This window comes from Nilaparvata lugens, chromosome 3, assembly GCF_014356525.2.
Source record: "Nilaparvata lugens isolate BPH chromosome 3, ASM1435652v1, whole genome shotgun sequence".
Lineage (NCBI taxonomy): Eukaryota > Metazoa > Arthropoda > Insecta > Hemiptera > Delphacidae > Nilaparvata > Nilaparvata lugens.
This window is the reverse complement of record NC_052506.1, coordinates 96,758,668-96,786,025: the sequence shown is the minus strand read 5'-3', so window position 1 is coordinate 96,786,025 and position 27,358 is coordinate 96,758,668. Positions and strand designations below refer to the sequence as shown.

General features: G+C 33.7%; 1 protein-coding gene across 1 annotated transcript in view; it reads left to right on the top strand.

Moving 5' to 3' along the window:
* The first annotated feature begins 219 nt into the window (after positions 1-219).
* LOC111046365 (cAMP-dependent protein kinase catalytic subunit 3) overlaps positions 220-27,358 on the top strand; it is a 57,483-nt gene continuing 30,344 nt past the window's right edge. The window contains exon 1 of the mRNA XM_022331887.2: positions 220-649. Within this exon, the coding sequence (XP_022187579.1) occupies positions 517-649 (133 nt within the window). The 5' untranslated portion in view covers positions 220-516. The remainder of the gene's footprint in view (positions 650-27,358) is intronic.

The following is a 27,358-nucleotide window of genomic DNA, read 5'->3' as shown; positions in this document are numbered from 1 at the left end:
TTCCGGCTTCAGCTGAGAGATGGTGTGCGTGTTGTTATTCAGGGTGCAGGCAGGAAAAAACTTATATATTTTAAGATTGTTTTATTCTATGGTGCAGGGTAGCCGGCGATTTCTTTCTTATAGAAGGAAAGAGTGAATGCGTCCGTCCGTTCCACTACGTCACGATCACCCCACCCCCACCTCCGCCATAACAGGAGCAGGTGCGTGAACTGACAGTCAGCTGAACAGCTGTCTTCTCTAGCGCACATCGCACCACGCTGACTTGTGAGGGCAGAGGGACAGTTGGTTGGTGGCAGCGACGCAGTGCAGTCCAGTGTGTGGTAGAGTGCGGTGCGGTTCGCTCCTAGTTGGACAGTGGTTGCAGTTGCAGTGTCGTTCATCCGACCCAAGAGTGACAGCCAGTTTGTTAACGGATGATGATAGACTCGGCTCTCTTATCAGGTGAACTTAATCTCTGCAGTCGCGTTTGACAATCGCTTATCTTGCGTGTTTCCATTGAGCGTCCAGTTCACCACCATGGCATCCTCGAAAGTTGTTCGGTGTCGCCAGGAAAGCCTTCCCAAGGAAATCTCGTCGGTTGACACCAGCGATGCTTCCGACGCCGAAAAAGATTTGGCCGTCGACGACTTCGATATCATCAAAACAATAGGTGAGTCAATCCTCCTTCAAGAACATTTTGTTAATCGAAGTCAATAATGAGTTAAGTTGAAATTGAATGGATAATTGTTCAGTAGCCTATTGTTTTCATATTTCCGTTAATAATGGTACAATAGAGAACTACATTTGATAAATTAAATGTGAATGATTAAAAATATTTTTTAATATTCAATTTTGAGGGACAAAACAGTGAAGCCTACAGTTTCATTTGTTGATACAAATCCAGATTAATCAGAACATTAATCTGTCAAAAACAATACTAATCAGAATCAATAATAATCATTCATTACATACCAGCAATGGAAACTTTCCTCTAGCTTTAGGCTGTATTCATAGAAGCATCTCTACTCAATGGTCTCAAATTCTCTTTTGAACTGGTTGCTATCGTCAATGCTATTTTTATATTTGCTTGTAGCGAATTACAAACCTTCGCGACTTCACTGATTCCTTCTCTGAGGATGACGTTTTTGCTGAGGGTACAGCAGAACTTCTTCATCTCATGACTTACCGTACCACGCATTCAGTTGGGAAAATCTATATACAAAGTGTTACAATGATATTAACATTATCATTAGATAAGAATTTAACGGCAAGCTATGTATAGATCAATAAATTCAGTAGGGTTCTAGACTAACTAATAAACTATTAGGATACGAAGCTGAACTATTTTTGTTGACTAGTGAAGAGGTGTTTCAAGCCTTGTGGCCTAAGCAATAGACAATAAATCAATGCGCTCCATTTAGCAGTATATTTAGTACAACACATTAATGTCTCAGCATTACACAGTGATCTTGTTGATGTGGTATTCTAGCAACCAGTATCAGTTGATTGGATTGAATTCTCCTTTAAGAGTCTTGATAATGTTCATTTTACTGTATGAAAGTTACAGTTACAGTAGCGCCTACAAAAGTGCCGCCAGAAAATTTTGACTCTCATTATTTCAATCACGAGTCTACTGGAATAGATCTAGGCCTACACTTACACAATTTTTGAGTTTTACAAGTTTTAGGGCCGGTCTCCGAGCTCGGGATTTGAATTCTAAACTTTAAACAGCTGGAGTCAGAAAATTGGCTTTCCGAATCGGGGCGTAGTCGCAGTTTTGATGATAATCTTTATTTTCTAATTTCTATAACTGGAAACGTTTTTCCTTGACGAAATGAAACAAACATTCCTAAATAATTCAAAATAGCTGAAACTTTACACTACTTTCTCTATATTTTATTTTGTGTTCAATTTTCTAGTTTCACGAAATTGAATTTAAACGTGAACTACGACTACGCCCCGTTTCGGAAAGCAAATTTTCTTACTCCAGCTGTTTACAGTCTAGTCTAGAACTTCGCTAAATCCCGAGCTCGGAAACCGGCCCTTATGTACTAGATGAGTGATATGTAATCAACATTGAATCTTGAAACTTCAAGTTAGAATATCATGAGCATATTGAGTTATACTCATAGAGATGAAATTCGCTATTACTTACAGTATAATATATTCACATAAATTATATTCTGATGCTTCTTCGATGGTAAATATTATTCTAAAAATCTCAGAGCGTCTATTATTTTCTTGTGAAAATCACTATTTTGTCTCAACGTTTCCTGAAAAATATGTAAAATCATGGAGTTTTTTCAAGAACTATGTAGCTGAATTTGAAAACTTTGAAAATAAATGCAAAGTTGAGTGCAGTGAGTCGCTAGCTTTAAAAAACTATCACCCATAATCCATAAATTCTGGCTAGACGGCTAACAAAATGAACAAGTATTTAGGATAAGGATGAGTGAAGCATTAGGAAGAGTCCATGTCAGTAGAATAGTGTTGAGAGCCACGCAATTAGTTCAAATAAAAACTCAATCAACTCACTAAACGGGAAAACGATTATTGCCCGATCTAGAAAATCCAATCTTCTGCGAGCAGGTAATAGATATGCTGGACTAGGAAGCCCTCAAGTCAGCCTATAGTTTTCCTATACTTCTCAACTAGGCTAAGTTGACTCGATAACTCTAACAGGAAAATCTTGAAAACCCTTTGATTTGTAGAATTTGTTTTGTTCAATGTAGTTACTCCTATAATCAAATTTGTTTCTACATTAATATGAATTTTTCTCTTGGCAGGATGGTAGTGTTATATCAGTGGTTGATTATTAATAGGTATATTTTCTCCATTCACAGACATTTGTTTGAGAGCATAAGGTTATAATAGATTTTTATCAGTTTATTAGTTTCTATTGTGCCAGTTGAGTCCATAATAATATGGCCTTTTTACCATATCAGATTGATATTGCGACTATGTTGATGAATATAATTATATATGTTGTCACGTTATTCTTTATATTAAAATAACGATTAGCCTCCTGCTTGGCATCAGTCGGTAAAGCATGAGATTTAATATAATTAGGTCGTGGTTTTTCTAATAGTATTCAGTCTTAAAAAATCTTGATAGGCCTAGATATGGGCTTCTCCTATAACTTTTGTAATTCAATAAATAATAAATATATATAAAAATGATACTTATACTATAGAGATGAGGAATAAAAAATAAATTGCACACCATGAAAATTTCACACATATATTACACAAATAATGCAAAGATCAATCGAGGCAAAAATATATATAGAGCGATAAAAAATATAATATAAAAAATAGAACAATATTTGAAATCAATAAAAATATCATAGGCTAAACTTTATATTCTAGATTTGTGGCACGAATCATTACCATGTGCCTTTATCTTGAAATTATATGCATTCTTTGGCATGTAGCTGTGACATGTACTTGCTAATACTGGTCGGCTTGGATAATTCAATCAAAAATATGTGCTCTAAGATCAGCTTGATAAATTAGCCACTAATAATCCAAATATATATATATATTAAAATCTCTATTACTTAGTAGATTTCTTTGTATCGAATATATATTTTTATCTCAGGGTGTAAGATTCGGCACCTGACGGAAATAGGTAGAGCCATTCATCTAGTGAATTAGAACTATGATAAATTATCGCAAATTGTATTGCAAAAAATTAAATATTGTATGCATACGTTTGATAGCCTAGATTTCGTACTTCTTTGATTAAATAGAATTCTCCTTTAAGAGTCTTGATAATGTTCATTTTACTGTATGAAAGTTACAGTTACAGTAGCGCCTACAAAAGTGCCGCCAGAAAATTTTGACTCTCATTATTTCAATCACGAGTCTACTGGAATAGATCTAGGCCTACACTTACACAATTTTTGAGTTTTACAAGTTTTAGGGCCGGTCTCCGAGCTCGGGATTTGAATTCTAAACTTTAAACAGCTGGAGTCAGAAAATTGGCTTTCCGAATCGGGGCGTAGTCGCAGTTTTGATGATAATCTTTATTTTCTAATTTCTATAACTGGAAACGTTTTTCCTTGACGAAATGAAACAAACATTCCTAAATAATTCAAAATAGCTGAAACTTTACACTACTTTCTCTATATTTTATTTTGTGTTCAATTTTCTAGTTTCACGAAATTGAATTTAAACGTGAACTACGACTACGCCCCGTTTCGGAAAGCAAATTTTCTTACTCCAGCTGTTTACAGTCTAGTCTAGAACTTCGCTAAATCCCGAGCTCGGAAACCGGCCCTTATGTACTAGATGAGTGATATGTAATCAACATTGAATCTTGAAACTTCAAGTTAGAATATCATGAGCATATTGAGTTATACTCATAGAGATGAAATTCGCTATTACTTACAGTATAATATATTCACATAAATTATATTCTGATGCTTCTTCGATGGTAAATATTATTCTAAAAATCTCAGAGCGTCTATTATTTTCTTGTGAAAATCACTATTTTGTCTCAACGTTTCCTGAAAAATATGTAAAATCATGGAGTTTTTTCAAGAACTATGTAGCTGAATTTGAAAACTTTGAAAATAAATGCAAAGTTGAGTGCAGTGAGTCGCTAGCTTTAAAAAACTATCACCCATAATCCATAAATTCTGGCTAGACGGCTAACAAAATGAACAAGTATTTAGGATAAGGATGAGTGAAGCATTAGGAAGAGTCCATGTCAGTAGAATAGTGTTGAGAGCCACGCAATTAGTTCAAATAAAAACTCAATCAACTCACTAAACGGGAAAACGATTATTGCCCGATCTAGAAAATCCAATCTTCTGCGAGCAGGTAATAGATATGCTGGACTAGGAAGCCCTCAAGTCAGCCTATAGTTTTCCTATACTTCTCAACTAGGCTAAGTTGACTCGATAACTCTAACAGGAAAATCTTGAAAACCCTTTGATTTGTAGAATTTGTTTTGTTCAATGTAGTTACTCCTATAATCAAATTTGTTTCTACATTAATATGAATTTTTCTCTTGGCAGGATGGTAGTGTTATATCAGTGGTTGATTATTAATAGGTATATTTTCTCCATTCACAGACATTTGTTTGAGAGCATAAGGTTATAATAGATTTTTATCAGTTTATTAGTTTCTATTGTGCCAGTTGAGTCCATAATAATATGGCCTTTTTACCATATCAGATTGATATTGCGACTATGTTGATGAATATAATTATATATGTTGATGAAAATATATTCAAAATTATTATTTGGAAGTGTATACCTCACACATATTCATAAGATGAACACTGAACTTGAAAAATATGTTGCCAAAATTAGTCCTGGTCCTAAAACTGAATCCATCTAGCCGATGGTTTGAATATTGAATGTTTTTTTGAAAAAAATGTAAACTGTGCAATGGGTCTTTCTTTGCCAAAAAGAACTCGTATCGTTTTCCTATCCTAGAATCCAAAATTCATGAGGGAATATGTGAAAGGGTTGTTTTCTTTGGAGTGGGTTGCTTTTAGAGCTCATTGTCAAAATAGATGGATAACCCTCGCTCGTCCATGCAAATCGTACTTTTCCAATATCATCAGACTACTTGAATCGCAACGCTTTGTCACTCATAACTTTTTTTATTCTAATGATATATTTCTATCTATTCCATTCAGATATTCATTTTTTGCTTCCGTCTCTCCAGTTTAAATAATCTATATTATTCGCAAACAAAATTCACTTATGTTATATCATTTTTGTCATATTCAAAATCATTAGTCATAATCATTGAGTTTTTCATATTTTCGTTGACGATTCCTAGAAATGGATCAACGAGTTTTACTCACTATAAAGAAGTGGAATTGAATTTTTATTTGTCTATTGCCGTGCCAATTGCCGGAGAGGTGTTTTTGGGTGTTTCGCCGAGCTATGCAAGTCAATAAGTGAAAACAGCACCAATAATTTCTCTCCAAGTGACTTTGGTACTCAATTTTAAATAAATGGTATTCTAAATTCCATTGACTATTTATGGGCTTTAACTCGACCAAATAAAACTTCAGACATACAAATAAATACATGTCAGGTAGTGAAGCTTGCATTAAAAGAACAACTGAAATAATGATGCTTTGATAATCTACAGCATTCCATTTTCTAGATTATCTTCCCAAATATATTCATCCGAGAACCATTTTATCATATTATATTTATGATGATGAATAGTCTTATTCATTCATCTATTGGCAATATTAATTCAGGCCCAAAACTCCTCCAATCCCGCATTTTAAATAGACATTCCTATCTTTTGTTTATTTTAATTTCACTTATAATTTTGAGTCCAAAATGGAAACATACTGAATGTTCAATAACTAAAATTACGTATTGTTACGTGACATAAATATCAGGCTAGTCTAAGGCTAGTCTAATGCAATAACATTTTCAAGGTAATTAAAATAGCTTCATATAGAATAATGTGTAGGTTTCGTATTTACCTTGATGTAAATCATGCTAGTCTGTTGAGAATTTAACTTCTTATCGTTGTATATTATAGCAAGTTTTGTTAAATCGGAGAGGAGCCGTTATTTGAGTCAGATAATGGTGCTGAACTTGACCTTTGAAGGCTTCTGACTGATACAAGATACATAATCAAAAGCAGGCCAAGCAGCCTTCGTGACGAAAGTGGTTTCTATGTGCATTTATTTATTCGTCAGCTGGAATCTGGTAACTGGAAATAGGCCTGTTTTGCCACCAGACTTTCTCTTCAAAAGGCTATAGGACTGACACATGCAAGTTTCTTGTTCTCTTCCCACAGTCATTATTATTCTCTACTTAGGATTTATCTGTTTATAGAATTGAGAAGATCATTGGAAGATAGTTACAATATCAATAAGAATAATGTCTCAACAATGGTTGATTCCGTCTGTCAGTTATCGTAAGAAAAATAAAAGATCTTCAACGAATAACATTAAAATGAAAACTTAGTGATTTTGATAATGGATTTTTTTATAAAACTTGACCTTTACTTCAGAGGTGTAGAGTACAGGAGAATAAATATGGAATACTCTCTTTCGCTTCCAATGGAAAACTTATTCTCATCGTAATAAGTAGGCGTAGAAGCCTAAAGAGCAAAAGGCATGAGAAAAATAGAATTAATCAATATTCGACATTCAAATTTTTAATAATTATTGTTCCTCTCCGTAGAAGAAATGTGTTGATGCATAATGTTCATTATTTATAAGAAAGGAGAGAAAATGATGGATCACTACTAAAGATCCTTTAAATTCTATCAAATACTCATAACGTAATCTGTATCATTTAATGTAATAGAATGAATCTATACTTATTATTTATAGTTATCCTATTACATTACTATATTGAGATTAACTGATCTCGGAATAGTTTAAATACAGTAATTTTTATAAATGAAGTCTATCATACCTCATACCAGAGAAAATTTTATCTATTCATCCTTTATCGATTCTTATTATCTTTGCTCATATTTATCAGAGCAATATGTAGGATTCATATTCAAACAAATTGCAATCATTTTCTGTTCTACTACAGTAGTATAAGGTTTATATGATAGTGTGTAGAGAGCTGGCTAGAGTTATAGTAGTAGACGTCCATGAAGCTTTGCATATCAATGCTAAACGCTATTCATACGATGCCATTCACAATGCATTGAATTTTGTATTGTCCTCTTTCAAATGATCCAGATAATTCCATTTGCAATTCATTCCTCCAAGCAGTTCACGCTCAAGCAACGGATGGGGACCAACAACACGTGGTCTGCTTTACGTCACATTCTCAACCATGAAGACGTTACGTGGTTTTTGTGCCAGTTCCAGAACATAGTTGACTGTTTGAACAGGAGAAAATAGAATGAAATGAATTCTATAAAACAATAGAACTTTGATGAAACAAATCCTTATCCTGAATACCTTGAAGCCTTGAACCATAGGCATAGACTAAAAAATCTTGTTTGTTGAATCTGTACCTAGGGCTTGAATATGTACATAAACGGTGTAGTCTAAAGCCTACTCGTTGACAATTCAATAAAACCGTAAATCCAAACTCTTCATTTAGAAACCCCCACTACAATGAATTATTTCCTTTTTCAATTATAATTAATTTTATTTTATTCCTTTAAAGGAGCTCGCACAATTTTCTGTAATAGTTTAATTTTAATCAAATTTCATTTATTTGAAGTATCTTGCACATTGCTCTCTAATAGCAGAGACAATTCTAGATTATAAAACTAGATTCTGTTCTACATTATTGAACAGTATCTTTACTCTCTCTATGCTAATAGTTTCCATATGGCTTCAACAAAGTAGAGGTCGAGGCATGAAGCTCTCTTGGAATTCATTTTACACAAACAATTTTCCACATCCACGTGCCCAAGTAACGCTTCTGAGTTTATGTTAACGCTCCAATGTCTAACATAAGCCGATTTTTACAGTTTCTCGACTGTTCCGATGCATTTCAAAAATATCCCACGTCTCAGTAGTCAATATTTCAGGCAAAGAGTGAGTAGAGTACAGGATATGGGGGCCTTCACTACAGATTTTGATAAGAGTTGATTTAGCCTACACACATTCTATTTAAGGTCAATGCTCTTCGATTGAACTTAACTTTTTTGTATTTCTTATATTCGTCGATAATGCGATCAGATGAAAGAGAGATTGTTGATTGAAAATAGAACAGGAAAAGAATCTTATCCATTATGTCAACATAATCTGGTCAACCGTAACAGTGCTCGGACGTTTCAATTGCAATCCGACAACAAAAGAAGTGCCGTGTTTCGTAATTCGCTTTCCTTTTCCATTCCATTTCTTTTCCATCAGAAGCTCCATTTAACCGCGGACACGACTTCATTTAGAATTTATGCCACAATTAGTTGATATTACAATTACTACTCTGTAATCTTACTGCTGGAGAATCTTCTTGAAATTATGAAATCATGAATCATTACAAAAGCTATCATGGCCCGGAAGCACAATGTGCTTGAATTGAAGCTCCAAACTTTGTTTTGAACAAGATGGATTGCAAGGCAGGAATGATGGAAATAGAACAAAAACAAAACAAATTTTCTCTATTTTTGTAAATTTTCTCAATTTTTTCTAAATTTTTTAAGTAATCCATTATTATAATCTATTGATTATAATTTTATTTTTAAAACAAACTCTTGATTACTCATTATTTATTTATGGTTCACCGTTCCTTTATACAATATTCATTACTGCAATAAATTGGTAGTGATTGTCAAGTTGTTGTTGATCGATTTATTTAATTGCATTTGTTAGGGAATAAAATGAGTATCTCCCATGAGGTAAAGGATGAGAGAGAAAGGATGTTTGGGTTTTGTTTCACTAATTTCGCATTTTGTATTCTGATATTTTTTTCATCAACTCACATCTCTATTCTACATTATCCTGCTAGAATAAATCAGCTTTCTATTTTTCTCTCTAATCTATTTATTCTATCAAGTTTTCTAAATTTCTCTACGACTATTGCATAAATTTACAAGTTTCACTCCATCCTCCAAGTCTATGTTCAATTTTGAATATTGAATATAATGAGAATAATTTCTCTTAGCTGGGCTTAATAAGAGAATAATATTCCGCTTTGCTCTTATAGACCTCATTAAAAACAGCTTTTATTTATGGAAAATTCAGTGAATGTAACTCGCGATGTACGCTGGTGGGTAAATGAAAATTCCTCACCCATGACGAAACCACTCGTAATAATTCATTATCACCAACCAGTGAATCACATTTCTCAAGGTTAACTGTGTGAATTTACTGCCCATTGACTAAATACTTGACTACTGGAAAATACTTGATAATGTTTCCCTTATAGTAACTATCTAATTATAAACCATGCATAAAAGATTTACAATATGAAAATCAGGTACTTCACCATGCAAATAATACATAATTTATTAATTGCTACGTCATATTTTTGCATGATACATGACCATAAGCCCATGGTACCATAATCTATTTCAAAACTTACTCCAGTCTATTGAAATTAATAAAAAAATATGTAAACAGATTGAAAATGGAAGGATCCTGTGCCCAAAGGAAATGGTAAAATCTGAGCACTGGCACTGCAGTTCCGCCTGCTCACTTAGAGCACCTTGACCTCTCAGCACACAATATAAATCATTATTCAGTTTTCGAAAAGTTACGTCCGGAACGATTTCTCTTTCGCCTTTACATCTCTACTTTGTTTTCAATTGCCTTTCAAAATACCTTTATACTGTATTTTTCCAGTGGGAATCTTTTCAAAAAATATATCTATGTGATAAGTAAAATGCATAAAAGAAACTTCAACTCAGTTGAAAATGGAATGGAATAGAAAATGTTTCCCCTCTACATCTCTAACCAAAAAAAGTTAAGGAATTGTGATGTTCATTGCAGAAACAAACGAATATCCTTTATTCTGAAACGAGTATTCTCTTTGTTCATAGATTACAACATTAGCTTTTACTAGACGCTAACACTTTACGCGTATGGCTTTGTGTTTCCGTGTATAAAATACATAGAGGTTCCTCTCCATATCTCTGTAAGACATTTCAAAATTATCGCTCTTCGTTTTTCTGGGTCTTATTTCCAATTAAACTGTGTTGAGGCCACATTTCTACGATATGTAACGAATGAACTGTGTGCCAATGTGGTACGCCAATTTCAGTTTGATAACATGGTTTTGATGAGCTTTTTGGCTCAAATGTTTCCGCAGTTCGCAGTTGAATATTGGACAATTACTGTACAGCAGTAGGGAGTAGGCCCTACCTAGATTTGAAGGAGATTACAAAATAATAATGTTATTATAAAGTGCATAGGAGAAGCGGTTATAAAGCTCATTATGAATAGAAGTAGTGGAATGAGTTTGTCGAATTTCCATGAAATAATCAAATTTTGATTGTGTATACAAGGTTTTCGTAAAATTCTAATAATATTTGAATTGTTTTGATAGTGTGTACAAGGTTTTTGAGTATTCAGTGTTTATGCTTCCTTGTTTCTTTCAGATCATCTCTTTAAACCTCGTCTTATTTTCAGGGTAAGAGGAAATCGTAAGAATAATTTCAATCATGCTAGAGTCTCCTGAGAAGCTCATTATAGTGATTACATGCCAAGTGCGGTTGAAACCAATATACTGGTTACCTTAACATAGGATCTGATAAACTATTTTAATGCTGCTAAATTAGGCTACCTGTTCAAAGTTCTACAAACGCCCATCAGCAGCTCAGTGGTAGCCTGAGAAGCCTGTAATCAAGCAATAAATAATTAATCGAAATGAATTCATTTATTTTAAATCGTATTCAACTATTTCTTTTCCATTTAAATCATGACCGTTATTTAAACGTTCGTTTCTTGAAAGTGATCAACAAATAAAATCCAATCTCTAATTACGATACCTTGATAAACGGCTCAATATTTAAAACTCAATTTCTCAAATAAGTTTTGTTTTGTCAAAAGGCTCTCAATGTTGTTGCGATTCATGAAAATAGTTATGCTTACTACTCCTATTCTTCTAATCCAATCGCTCAATAAGATTGAGGATCCTTTTATCAACTAATATTCGTCAGACCTTTAAATTATACCATATATTATATCAATCATGTATGCTTCTACTATTCAACTTTTTATTTAAATATTTTGGTATGAACACTGACTTCAAAGTTGTAGTTTTATGACTCATAATATTTTACCATTTCAGATAGAAAATAGTTTCACATGGATCACTTAATTGCTGTAATTTGTTCCTCTTGATTTGCTAAATTGAAATTCTTCTTTCGGTTATCGAGACTTAGCTATTACATGAATTTTGCAATCTTAACAAAGTACCATGAGTTCTATTTGGTTCCACGTACTGAAGGAAAAACGATAAATTACCATCAGTGATAGCAGTAACGTTCGTGAATTTCATTTTTTTTTTAAATGAATCACTAGAATGACATCGGTTTGTACTTGATGACTGTCATTGCTCAATGTTATTGTACTTGATGATTCATGCTTTCGCCAATTTCCAAAACACTTTGAAGGACGTGACTCAGTTGATAGGGAAATACGGGCTTAATCGCTATTGAGAAAATAGCGTAGTGGAAACAGTACCTAACTTACATTCCAGCAGAACTCATCAATCCACAGTGGTTTAATCATCTTTAGTAAGTCATTTTACTACAAATTGGAAATGAAAAATGTTGGCGAAATATAAATTTTGACCAAATAACAAATACCATCTGCACTTCGAAAACAAGGTAGCTTCGTTACAATCTATAATGATATAAAAATTTGAAACAATAACTTATATAATTGTAATTTGAAAGGTGATGTTAAATAACAACAGGTATTCATAATCAATGATACAATGTTACTCTACATCTACAGGATAGAAATTGTACTATTGTTAGTTTTGAATAATATCAAACTCAAGATGACATGAGTGAGAACTTCGCAAATTGCGAAACAGTAGCAATGTTGCAACTGCATCTTGCAATGCACATTGTAACTTTTTCATCGATGTCAATAATATAATATTCAAAACTTTTAATTTTGCTAATTAAGTTATTCTTTGGAATTGTGGAAAAGCTGGAATAGGAGGATTTTCCATGGAATGATTCACCCACTAACAGTTAACATTAGTCATCTCATAAGTCATGAACTTTGCGATTCGGGCCAGTGCCTTTCCTGGCTCGGCTATGAACTGTGGATTGTGGGATGTGGGCAGTGTCTAATTAGTTGTGGTTGAGCTCAGTTCCATGTATGAATTTTGATTAATGCTCGACCTTCACGCTTTCAACGGTATTGAGAACAGAATTTGACAAAAAGACAAAGTAGAATGTTAAGTAGGTAGTAACTGGTAACGGCCGAAGACATTGCGGAATATTGAACCAAGTACGGGCTATTGTACTCTGGCGACCGGATGATGATGAGGAGAGAGAAGAAACTGGTTTCTGGTTTATCGTGCGGAGCTACAACGGCAACAGCAACACAGATGCAACTATCAAGACTTCGAATGCAGTTTCAGGGCTCGTCCGGCTTCGAGATGTGAGAAGCAGAAGGATAGGAGTAGAGGAAGCAATGTAGAGAAACTCTCGGCACTGAAGACTAGAAACTAGGGGTCAAGTTATCCCAGAGACATCAAAGTTCAAGTACATACATACTGATACATCATATATATATGTGTATTTTCACATTCTAAAAGCTCAAGGAAATGCTTTACTGTATAAGAAATTCAATTAGTAGTCACGAAGGACTTAAGCACTTTCGAGTTAGATTTACAAGCGAATTTTTATGAAGCTTGGAATTCTTAAAAAAATAATCTATTTCTAAAAACGAACTGTATATTTTGATATTCCACTCACCACTATATTCGACAGTTCAGTATATAGACTAATAATGTGTTGAATTTAATGTTTTGTGCTTAAATATGCATTTTTATTAATCAGCTCCAGTGCAGGAGGAAACACTTCTACTGGTGAGCTTTACTCCTGATCTTTAGCTCAACTCCTGAAGCAGTTATTATAGAATAAAGAAGATTTTGAATCTCGAAAGAAGGTTACAGTATCTAGAAAACTCTATTCAAAATATTATTTCTACCTTTTCAATTATTTAAACTTTCGTTTCCTATTATATAATAAGTCTAATCTTATCTATCAATTCCTCTATCTTATAAGTCTAATAATCATTATTTTTATTCAAACTACCTTACCAGTCTTCTAAAACACGTGCAGTCATACCTTCTTGAATTACAGGAAACTGTATGTTTTCCTCTCCTGTCATTCATGTGATGGATTGCTAACCTCTATTTATTCCTTGTATCATTTTTCGAAAGTCAATTTCCAAGATCCACTTCCAAATGCTATTCCACGAAATGAAACAAGTACCGGAAGTTTCAGAGCTGAAAAGGATGAGTGAGAAAAATTCCGCAAATAAGTGATGAAAAATGAGAAAGAGTGATTGATTATATTCTTCTCTTGGTAGGAGGATATACACTAGTCCACAAAATTTCATCAGGAGTGTAACATTTTCTGAGTCTTTTACTGATTATGAGATGAATTGAAACAGTATTTTTCACTTCTGGTTCTCAAGCAGTTTGAGAAAGTTGAGAAAAATGTGAAATCATTAATGTTGAAATGTAAAAGACATACCCTTGTACAGGGTACGATTTCTAATAGTGTATAAAGTATCATAGGGTTATGCCTTCAAGGTTACTACTTAATCAAATTTTGGATTATCTCTAATCTTGTAGCGGGAGGTATAAAGTCTTTACGACGACCAATATGCTTTTTGTGAGAGGCTAGATTGACCATCGGGGGTTGAAGCTTGACTACAACAATGAATTTTTCACCGCTCCGGGACACGCAAGCTATTCGAGATCGTGATATCCAGTACATTTCAGACTCCACGTATAATTCAGCACCAAATTGTAACTTTATTACTGTGGTTATAGAGTTGTTCTATTTCTTGGACTGGGACTTACTTGGAAAACTACAAGAGTTCTCATTGCGTTTTTGTGGCATTGGACACTGGACAGTAATGACCTCTTTTCTGTTGAAAATAATGATGGATATATGAAATTCCCGAATACGATAATAAATAGAGGGTTGTTACAAAATTTCATTGGAAGTGTATGCGGTGTGAATTTTTTCTTCGATAATACGAAATGACCATCATAAATAGTGATATCATGCCAATAATCATCTTTGTGATGATATATAGGTGCGTACAGATATACGCGCCGCGAACATGAGCAATTCACTTTTAATCAGCTGACTATATCTGTATTTTTACAGAAACGGTATAAGATATAGATATAAAAAGCTTGGCATCAGCTGATTAAAAGTGAATTGCTCATGTTCGCGGCGCGTAAATCTGTACGCACCTTTAGCATGTCAAACCAATAATCATATCGATGATGACATTATCATGTCATAACAATAATCATCTTGATGATGACATTACTTCGTAATACCAATCATTGAATTCACTGGATCATTTAATCTCAATGCTGCACTGAACTAATAACTGAAGATAATAATAATAATAATATTATCGAGGGTGTTAATAATAATAATAATACGAGCTCTCTAAGGCTTGTGCGTGGATAATGAGTGAGTAGGATGATGATGATGAGAGTTGACGACTATTTTTTAGGTAGTCGGGACCGATGGCTTATCGTCTCCTCCAAAAGACGGGGTGGCCGTATCTATGTGATTGTGCTGGGTCAAAAACGTTTGCCCCGGTCGGGTTTCGAACTCGGGTTCTCTTGATAATTACTAGACCGGCGCGTTATCACTTACTCCATCTGTTAACTGATAATTAGATATGCAATTAAAATTCGACAGCCGTGGTCACCGGTCAGTGCCTTATATTGTTGATCGAAGACCATCCAATGTTTACCTGGAAGTATGTTGTGGGCCAAATTCAATAGCCTGGCATTGGTTGCAATGTAACAGGGTTAGAGCGAGAAGCGGATCCAACCTCACCGCTCGGAAGTAATCAATCACAGCCCACTGCCTCCAGAACCAAAACTGCTTCTTTCCTGCCTCATCACACTCAACAACAAAGAGAGAAAAGTCTATCAAAGATAGAGGATATGCTTCCAGATAAATAGTGATTAAATTTTAGCAGTACTTAGCGAATGAATGAGCTCAACCTTGTGCCGCATTTTCTCTTTACCAATCAATGTCCAATTTGCAGCTGGAGGCTGCCAATAATTAGCTTCTTGAAATTGATCGATTTTTCTTATTCATTGTTTGAAAGTCAAGTGGCATTATTTCTGAATTGAATTGATGAAGTACTATTCTTCAATAATGCGGTTTCTCAGACAAAATGAGAAAAGATTTACTTGCTTCCTTATACAGTAATTCATAAGGTTGCCTTCCATTCTCTGGGCCTACTCATCATTCTACTCATTCAGGGGTGGTTTTGGACGCAGGCTGGGTTCTTTTGAAGTTTCAGTAGGGGGGGGGGGATGACCCCTGACTTATTCTTTATTAAGTATTTGGAAATGCGTATGATCAATAAGTCCAAGACTTTTAGGTAAATATGAACAATGCTATTAAATTTTCGAGCGTTCCTTTTAGAGAGACTGGTCAAGAGGCTGGTTTGGGTAAATTTCCATTCAATTGGTCCGGGGCGTGACCCCACAAAGTAGTAATCGTAGCCAATATAATCGTCGACGTTCGCCAACGGTGATACACATCCGAGAAGAAGAATAATCTTCCTTTGTTTTCTTCATTTGTGATGAATCAATAGAGAAATCCATAAAAACAGATACTCACTATCTTTACCTCATTACGGTAGTACTTTATTTGGCTATTCGGAGCGGAAGACTGTTTATTTTAAAGTTATCTCCTCGTTCCAAAAACACTGCCTCGATTAATAATAATTAGAGTGAAATGATTAGAAATTTTGAAAAATTTATTTTAGAAAAAGGAGCCTACCAATGTAGCACAGCGACTCCGAAAGATAAGATTGAAAAGGTTACAGTTATTGAAAGGTTATTCATTCACATTCCGTTTTAATGACTCACGCTTTATTTTGTATTGGACACTTGCTTAGTGTGTGGTACAGATATATTCAATTTTTCATAACAAACGAAATATTTCATTACTCTCAGAGTTTTGTGAGTTCTCAAATAAAGGAGATGAGAGAATCGCAACAGTTGTCTTAACTTAATATTACCTTGTACTAAAGTTTCCTAATCATGAATGCGTAAATGAAAATTGAATTAAAATAAATTCTATAAAAATCTCAAATCATGATCTCAAAATGGACATTATAATATGCATAATTATACTACTGTTAACTGGTGGCACAGTATTTATGCTACAGTTCTACTAGATAATAATGAGAATGCTATATTTTCTGTATATGATCTATCCTCTCATCTATCAATAGGAAACACTATAAAAAGATGAAATCGATATTTTTCAATTAGCTGTGAATGATCTTTGAATGTCCACATGTTATTCTTGTGAAACACAATTCATAATACAGAGTACTTAAACTATTGCCAAGTCATTAATTAAAAGACAATATGGAATTTTCATTTTCATTCAAACTTGTTTCGTCCAATCTTGCAAACCGATTTTAGAAATGAAGACTAATCAATTATAACAACTTATGACTACTCTTATTGAACTCATATGATTTATTATGGTTGAACTCTTTTCATCTGTATTGTGTAGAAATTAATAAAGTGCTTGATGATTTTATAGTTTGTTTCAATAAAAGCATTTAGTAATAATGATAAAACATTCTCTTGAATCTCATTCAAGTAGCTTGTCTGTCTGTGAAAAAACTAAGTCATTAGACTAACCATCTTGCGGTCATTGTTCAACACTTGTTGCATGTAATTTAATGTAATTACATTCCATACTCACTGCTTGTTGCATCCTACGGTTTCAATGTCTCATGCATTGAACTCCCACATTTCAAATACCGTACTTGTTGAGTGTATTATAAATAGACCACTACTTCCGTCAGTTTCCGATATTACCACTCGTAATAAAAATTAATTGTAATAATAATTTTCTTGGCCAACTGCAATATCAGGGTCATTGTGAGCAAGACAAACTTTCAAAGAGCAATCCTAATGGAACCTTGAAATCATCTATTCATTCTCATGAAAATCATAAAGTGTTTATGATTTATGAGATTAGTGATATGTGTGATATGAGTAGATTTTATATTAGTGATATATTTATTCTATTCGGTTCCCTGAAATCACCATCATATTCTACTCAAGCTGAGCTCTAACAAGGTTTAAAGAATCAAAGATATTTTTTCCAGTCGTCTTAGTCTTCAAATTGTGTTTAAATTGAACAATAATGGAATCTGTCATGCTCCTCCAGACGGCACTTTGCCATGGAGAAAAAATTCCGACGATAAAATTTTATAATTGATTTCTTTTGTAATGCAATTATTGTGAAATTGAATAAAGGCCAATTTATTATTATTATATAATCTGTCATGCGATGCAAACATTTCGAGTTTCTAAAATTAATATTATTTTTGTTTCAGGTAAACCTCAACTTGCTGATAAGACTTGACTAATGAAACTTCATGAACTAACCATCTTATTATAAACCAGACCAGATATACTGTGAGTAACAGTGAGCTTTTATTAGAGTAATTTTCCACTTATTACTGCACGAAGTTATAAAACTTCATGAATTATGAAACTTGAATTAAAATAAATTCTATAAAAATCTCAAATCATGATCTCAAAATGGACATTATAATATGCATAATTATACTACTGTTAACTGGTGGCACAGTATTTATGCTACAGTTCTACTAGATAAATGAGAATGCTATATTTTCTGTATATGATCTATCCTCTCATCTATCAATAGGAAACATACTATAAAAAGATGAAATCGATATTTTTCAATTAGCTGTGAATGATCTTTGAATGTCCACTTGTTATTCTTGTGAAACACAATTCATAATACAGAGTACTTAAACTATTGCCAAGTCATTAATTAAAAGACAATATGGAATTTTCATTTTCATTCAAACTTGTTTCGTCCAATCTTGCAAACCGATATTAGAAACAATGATTGTGCTTAATTCAGAAATGAAGACTAATGAATTATAACAACTTATGACTACTCTTATTGAACTCATATGATTTATTATGGTTGAACTCTTTTCATCTGTATTGTGTAGAAATTAATAAAGTGCTTGATGATTTTATAGTTTGTTTCAATAAAAGCATTTAGTAATAATGATAAAACATTCTTTTGAATCTCATTCAAGTAGCTTGTCTGTCTGTGAAAAAACTAAGTCATTAAGCTGCGTACACATATTCGTGCTTCCAACCCGCACCGAGCACGCTCATCCCTCGTACCGCCCTCGTACCGCCCTCGTACCACCATCGAACCACAGTCGTGCTGCCCACGCACCCATCATGAACGTTACGGAAGATGTTAGATCTACTCGCGTTCCCCGGTCGAACCACTGTGGCTCCCCGGTCGATCATCAATCGCTCTGCTGGAGTGACGTTCGGTTGCGGAGCAGAGCGACAGTCTGTACGCACCTTTAGACTAACCATCTTGCGGTCATTGTTCAACACTTGTTGCATGTAATTTAATGTAATTACATTCCATACTCACTGCTTGTTGCATCCTACGGTTTCAATGTCTCATGCATTGAACTCCCACATTTCAAATACCGTACTTGTTGAGTGTATTATAAATAGACCACTACTTCCGTCAGTTTCCGATATTACCACTCGTAATAAAAATTAATTGTAATAATAATTTTCTTGGCCAACTGCAATATCAGGGTCATTGTGAGCAAGACAAACTTTCAAAGAGCAATCCTAATGGAACCTTGAAATCATCTATTCATTCTCATGAAAATCATAAAGTGTTTATGATTTATGAGATTAGTGATATGTGTGATATGAGTAGATATATATTAGTGATATTATTACTGATATTAGTGATATATTTATTCTATTCGGTTCCCTGAAATCACCATCATATTCTACTCAAGCTGAGCTCTAACAAGGCTTAACGAATCAAAGATATTTTTTCCAGTCGTCTTAGTCTTCAAATTGTGTTTAAATTGAACAATAATGGAATCTGTCATGCTCCTCCAGACGGCACTTTGCCATGGAGAAAAAATTCCGACGATAAAATTTTATAATTGATTTCTTTTGTAATGCAATTATTGTGAAATTGAATAAAGGCCAATTTATTATTATTATATAATCTGTCATGCGATGCAAACATTTCGAGTTTCTAAAATTAATATTATTTTTGTTTCAGGTAAACCTCAACTTGCTGATAAGACTTGACTAATGAAACTTCATGAACTAACCATCTTATTATAAACCAGACCAGATATACTGTGAGTAACAGTGAGCTTTTATTAGAGTAATTTTCCACTTATTACTTACTACACGAAGTTATAAAACTTCATGAATTATAAAACTTGTGCATGGATAATGAAAGAGCTTAGGGTTGACAACAAATGCCAATGTGACTGGACATCAAACTGCTCTTAAAAAGAGCATTGATATCGAACAGTCAGACTGGATACTATTAATTTGTATCTACAATAATGGATTATTCATGAAGTCATTTATGAATGGGCCTCATCAAAAATATTGTAACATTCCAAAGTGTTATGCGTTATAGTGTATTTCATAGACAGTTGCCTTTTTAGTAGTCCTCTTTCAAGTTTTTATAGTCTACTTGCTCCGCTCATTGGAATTACATGCACTACGATTCAAATACAAATTTGGTTCACTCCAACACAATCAAAAAGACAGAATAATCAGATCATTTGTCTCATTAGAATACAGGACTGTAATAATATTTCGATTCATAAAATGTAACTCAATTAATGTGCCTATTATTAAGATTTTCACATTGAGTTCGATAATATTAGCAGATGAAGGCATTAACTAAATTGGTAACGTACAAGTAAAGTGAACATTGAACAAGAAATTCAACGTCCTCAACGTATTTATAGACCTATCTTATTCGAACATCAAGCTTGTGAAAGTCACACAACAGCTTCAAACACAAATAAAAAGTTATAAGTCGTTATCGGCAGTCCACTTAGAAACGATTTTCTCCTTGCCTCGTTTAAAGTTCAGGTCAATCGTTTTCATTCTCAAACTTCTCTCGCAAACTCACTTGATAGATTGATGCATTTGTGGATGCAGTCGTAGCCTATAGGCCTAACGCAGAAAAGCCAGCAACAAATTCAGAAAATAATATTCTTTATATTATCTGAATACTTTTAATTTTAATTTTTCATGCGATGCAAACATTTCGAGTTTCTAAAATTAATATTATTTTTGTTTCAGGTAAACCTCAACTTGCTGATAAGACTTGACTAATGAAACTTCATGAACTAACCATCTTATTATAAACCAGACCAGATATACTGTGAGTAACAGTGAGCTTTTATTAGAGTAATTTTCCACTTATTACTACACGAAGTTATAAAACTTCATGAATTATAAAACTTGTGCATGGATAATGAAAGAGCTTAGGGTTGACAACAAATGCCAATGTGACTGGACATCAAACTGCTCTTAAAAAGAGCATTGATATCGAACAGTCAGACTGGATACTATTAATTTGTATCTACAATAATGAATTATTCATGAAGTCATTTATGAATGGGCCTCATCAAAAATATTGTAACATTCCAAAGTGTTATGCGTTATAGTGTATTTCATAGACAGTTGCCTTTTTAGTAGTCCTCTTTCAAGTTTTTATAGTCTACTTGCTCCGCTCATTGGAATTACATGCACTACGATTCAAATACAAATTTGGTTCACTCCAACACAATCAAAAAGACAGAATAATCAGATCATTTGTCTCATTAGAATACAGGACTGTAATAATATTTCGATTCATAAAATGTAACTCAATTAATGTGCCTATTATTAAGATTTTCACATTGAGTTCGATAATATTAGCAGATGAAGGCATTAACTAAATTGGTAACGTACAAGTAAAGTGAACATTGAACAAGAAATTCAACGTCCTCAACGTATTTATAGACCTATCTTATTCGAACATCAAGCTTGTGAAAGTCACACAACAGCTTCAAACACAAATAAAAAGTTATAAGTCGTTATCGGCAGTCCACTTAGAAACGATTTTCTCCTTGCCTCGTTTAAAGTTCAGGTCAATCGTTTTCATTCTCAAACTTCTCTCGCAAACTCACTTTGATAGATTGATGCATTTGTGGATGCAGTCGTAGCCTATAGGCCTAACGCAGAAAAGCCAGCAACAAATTCAGAAAATAATATTCTTTATATTATCTGAATACTTTTAATTTTAATTTTTCATGTGAACAGAACTAGTACAGGGAGTCATTCATCCATGATTCATCAATAAAATTCACAGGTTATTGTGAAGATACCAAAACTGAACGTTTAATAATTCAATAGGCTTCATAAAGACGATTCCTATCAGAATCAGTGGTCTTTATTTATTCACGTCCGATTCAGCATTAATAAAATATTTCTAAATGTGTATTCTATAATTAATATTCTTTTTTAATGCATTTTTTTTCGAATTCTCCAGTTCTTCTTTCAAACCAATTAAGATAATCAGAAGTAAGAGTTGGCCTGCTGTTCCTACTGTTTTAGATCAAGAGTGTATATAGTAAAAAAAACGAAAACTTTATTTGGGGGTTCTAGAAAATATATAATAGGTAACAATCATCTCCGCCATATCACCAACTATGTGCAGATTCATGCTAAGAGTAATATTTACGAAGAATTTTTCTAGGAACTTCTAGCAATAGGAACATGTTATAGATATAGAGTATTTCTCAAATTTACTCGAGGATAATTCTCGGAACTCATCAGTGACTAAGTTTGAACGTGTGTGATAATAATTTTTGGACAGAACACAAAATATTGCTCAACTGATTACGTCTTGAGTTTTTAAAAATAATCTATTCTCGCGTTTCAGACCGCAATGCTGAACACGTTCCAGTTTCATGTTGTTTGATGATAATAAACTTTTAAACTTTTCATGGAATTTAAATCTTTCAAAAGCCTTCCCTCATATTGAATTTAGAATTGAAAATAATTGAGGAATCTTCATTGTAATTCAGATCCGGTCAAGTCTCAATCCATTTTTGATTCACTATGCACACAATCATGTACTCTACCATAAAGCTCAGTTCAGTAGTACATATTCATACCTCATACGAAATCTTTTACAATACGAAGTCGTTTTTTTAGCAGGTGATATAGACGAATATTAATTATTATTATGTAATGCAGCCATGAAAGAAGTGACAAGTCACTCACTCTTTATCATTAATTTGTATGACGTTTCCTTATTGATTCATATTTTGAACGTCAGGTTAATTGTCTAGTCTGTGAATTGTTGATATTAATTGTTCTCTCACTACATTTGTGACAGACACAATAATTACTATTCCTTTATCACTAACTTACTCGCTGGTTGGCTGACAAGAGTGAGGAGAATTATAAAAAAACTATTATCGTAGACTTCCCATTTTTCCTTATTCTTGAAAATTGAAGAATGGCCTGTTAGAATTAGTTTATAACTAGGTGATTCATGAATATTTTTTATCACTGATTAAAAACTATTATTTTTTCCTAAAACTGTTTTTAAATTGATGTTACGATTTGACATCCAATTTTTCAGCCAAAAGCGTGGAATGGAGTAGAAACTACAGCCTTTCTTGTCAATTAAAATTCCCAATAGGTATCTAGTTCATCATTACTCCTGCTTTATTGTTTCTGAGTGCTATATATTTTTTCTTTCGTGAACAAATCCATAATTATCTTATCAAAAGCTAAATGAATAAGTAAGTTTATTTCATTGTTTGAAAACTCTTTGTTCAAAGACGTTTTTTGCAATTGAAATGCTCTGTTTATTGCTGCTATTACAATAATTTCATAAGAACAAATTGTTGAAGCTGATGTAAATATTTGTATAATAACTAATAATTAGCGGCTAAATTTAATAGATGTTAGGAGAGTTTTAATATATTTTCATATACTTATTGTTAGAATTTTCGTAATATTTCGACATGAGAAAGCTCTCACTACTTCTGGTATTTGTGCTAAAATAATCCAAACTGAATGATTTTGAAGCGCCATTCATCAATCATATCTGTTTTGGATGCGCGCCTCTGAGGAAGTCACTCTTCAAACAAACAATTCCGTTCTTCCTCTTCAAAAATAATTATTCTGAATTCTGACATTTTGCGATTCGCGTTCTGGAGAGTACGGTCATAGTCACAGTCTTACAGTTTGACTTCTATGAATGGTTCAACGTCCTCCGAAAGTGACCGGTAACAAATAACCTTTCTCCTCCACTATCATTAATCACTGGCCTGTCTGACCTCCACTATCCCAACACTTGTCCAAATGTCCATTCTTTATACTGTACAGTGTAACAACTGAGTAAAACAAATAACATATTGTAGAGTACTACAATTTTTGTCTTCAGTACTGTTTCTGTTCGTAAATTTAGAAAATACTTTTTTGCTATGATGTAAATAAGTCACATATTATTTCTATTTAACTCCCAAGATCTTAGGTTACTGAAATAACCAAGTTAGTCGAGTAAGATCCACAAATTCGCAATTGGTCTAGATTAACTGGAATACATCTTATGTGAAAATTAATTACTAGAAGACTGAATGAAAATTCGTTCCATATGATCGGAACGGAACTTGAAGAAGAGCATAGCTTCTATTTAATTGTATACAAGGCACTCACATACAAATGAGCACCTGTACGAGTATAAATCACTTGTGGAAGTGGTGGATCGGTTGCGCCTTCTCATTTCTTTCTGCAAACACTCTTTCCAGCTTACTTGCACCACAGAGAAAACAGTTATTCTTCTTTTTTCTGTGATTACACCCTTCTTAGCATCTATCCCTAACTGCAGCTAAGCCCTCGCACTCATTCCTTCCATTACTCTCTTTTCCTTCCTTATTCAATTATTTATGCACCAGTAGTTAAGATGTTCGAAACTATTCAACTTGCTCTTACGTAGCCAGTATTCAATAATCATAAATCTCTCAGTTCTGAGTTTCAAAGTAAATTAATAGAGTTACTTCGAGAATAGTTCCACCCCACTTGCTGTACAAACTAAGAGCAAAGTAAACTTATTAAAAGTGACCTGTTAGTTTCCATGTTTCAAATGAAGTAGTTCAGATAAATTAATTATACAAACATGGTACATGTTTTCCTATATAAATAATCCCTTTAAACTAAATAGGAAGAAATAAAGTTAGTGTTAAATGGATTTTCGAAAAAGTAATACAATATTCTTACACCTCCACAATAATTCATATTTTTGCACACTGTATAAATTAATCTTAAATCAATATTCACACACCTATTGATAGATTTTCAAAAGCTAAAATCAACATGTGATGAATTTCGTACGATGTGCACTCTCATTTCAAAACTCGTTCCACATAAATCTCCTCTAATAAAAAATATTTTGTGAATTCATCAGGATTACTCATTTATTGAAAGCAAAATCCTCAGCATGAATTAATGCCGAAGAATAACTAACCAAGTATATATAAATAATGAAATTTTATTCAAATGACTTCAATTCCATGTGTACCTACTATGGCTCTCTATGTTCCTACTATACCTGATTATGGCTCTCTACTATCTTTGAAAGATTCATTGAAATCACAATCTAACAGAATTTCGGGAGATGAAGTTTCATTGAAATTAATTATTTAAGAAGTTCATTTCAGGAAAGTGATTCTCATGAATTTTCAATTGTTAATCATTAGAATACAAATTTATTTTTGAGAATAAATAGGTGAAATGTTATATTGGAAAAAATGAGCACTTGAAACCCACTTCTCCACCAGAGTCAATCTGCATACATGAGTACTTAACTACTTTAGGGAGTTAGAATTGAGCCAATTTTTTGTGTATAATCTAGAAGTCTATGAATAGATAGCTGAAACATTAGAAAGTGATTCTCATGAATTTTCAATTGTTAATCATTAGAATACAAATTTATTTTTGAGAATAAATAGGTGAAATGTTATATTGGAAAAAATGAGCACTTGAAACCCACTTCTCCACCAGAGTCAATCTGCATACATGAGTACTTAACTACTTTAGGGAGTTAGAATTGAGCCAATTTTTTGTGTATAATCTAGAAGTCTATGAATAGATAGCTGAAACATTATAATAGTGGAGGACGGTAATGTGTTCTGCACGAGAAATATATTAAACTCAAGTTGAAGGCTGAATACGGCGGCGACTGTGGAGCGCCTTAGTTGGCTGCAGGACTTGTCTGTGGTCTGTGGGACTTTATTAGTATCAAAGGTAATAAATTCGAGGCACGGGAAGACGAATGGCGAGTTCAGTGCGCTCGACAGCCAGGCAGGCGAATGTCTTATTATTGACAAAAAGAATTAAATAAGCAGCTAGAAGAAAGAAGAAGGCGGCGAGCACTGCAACTGTGGGCTGATCACTGCCAACTGCCAAGGCTGAAGGCTGACCGTGGGCTGACTATCCCCTCCGATAGTTCCTATCAGCTAGACACTAATTAAGCTTCAATATATATAGATTATTGGCCCTAATCCACCTTATTTTCATTTGATGAGCTGCTTCTCTTCACCTGAAGAGACACGATATCAATTAAATATCCATTCTATGATGCTGGAACTGAATAAAAAATGATCAAATAAGTATGATTGCCGGTAACAAATTATTTTATTGTTCCCATTTTGATTTGATGAATTGCTACTCTTGAGGAGCCATAATGTCAATCTATTTAACATCTAATGACGCTGAAGAAATAATCATCTGACCAATATTCTAAGGAATTGATTAGTTATTGGCAACAGCTTTAAAATTGCATAACGATCACTTCAATCGATCAATCTTCGAAGATCTTCGAATAGCGTGTTAGGCTATCTTCGATTGATCACGTCGATCAATCTTCATAACGCAAGATCCAAACTATCTGTCAATTTTACGATTTCATTCGAGAAGTCTTCTGTTTGGATTGGAAGATACGTGATTTATATATATTTCACCTCCTTCAACTTGCGTGCTAAAATCCATAAGAACCCGAACCACCAGCTTTGGCGTCCACTGGGAACGCGGTCCCTGTGTGCAGGCTGTTTTATATCAAGGATGGTATTTACACTATTCTTGGTTTTATATAATAATTCACCATAGAAGAACTATTCTATAGTATTCTATTGATTTTTTTAAGGAAGCTTTAAATGTATCCAAAAAATTTGGGGGGGTCCCAGGTGTGCCAGAGGGGTAGAATTTTCTGGGTTTGAAGGTTTTCCTGTGGCCTCCAGTGTGCCCTATAACTGATTTTGAGGTGGGTTTTTTCAGAGAACAAGCAGTAGCTGAGAAGTTTTTTGTCATTTGCAGCTTTAATATATATATATAAGACTTGGTAATACACTGTATAGGAAAAATATATAGATTAGTAATATTGTTTCTCTCTATGAAAACCGACCTTCAGAAGAAAACTGTCATATGAATGGCTGTGTAAGCCATTTTTTCCAATAGTGTCAACTCTGAAATATTAGACTAGGCCTGTGGTTAAAAGTAAGTATTTCTAACTTATCTGCTGATATATCAAAAATAATTCCAAGTGATTTCTTCGAAGACATAATGAATCACTTCTAAATGGTTCAGGTGTACGATCTGTTTAATTTATTTGGACGTGTTAAAGTGTTCTGAATTGAAAAGCGAATAGCTCTAATAACGACATCAGCGTCAGCCAGAAGAGAGTTGCGAAATAGCCTGGCTGGCGCAAACAGCCAACATTAACGGTACCAAATAGCGTGCGAACACCTAGCTGTGCCAGCCGATTGAAAGATGAGCAACATTAGGCACTTTCCATCCCACATATTA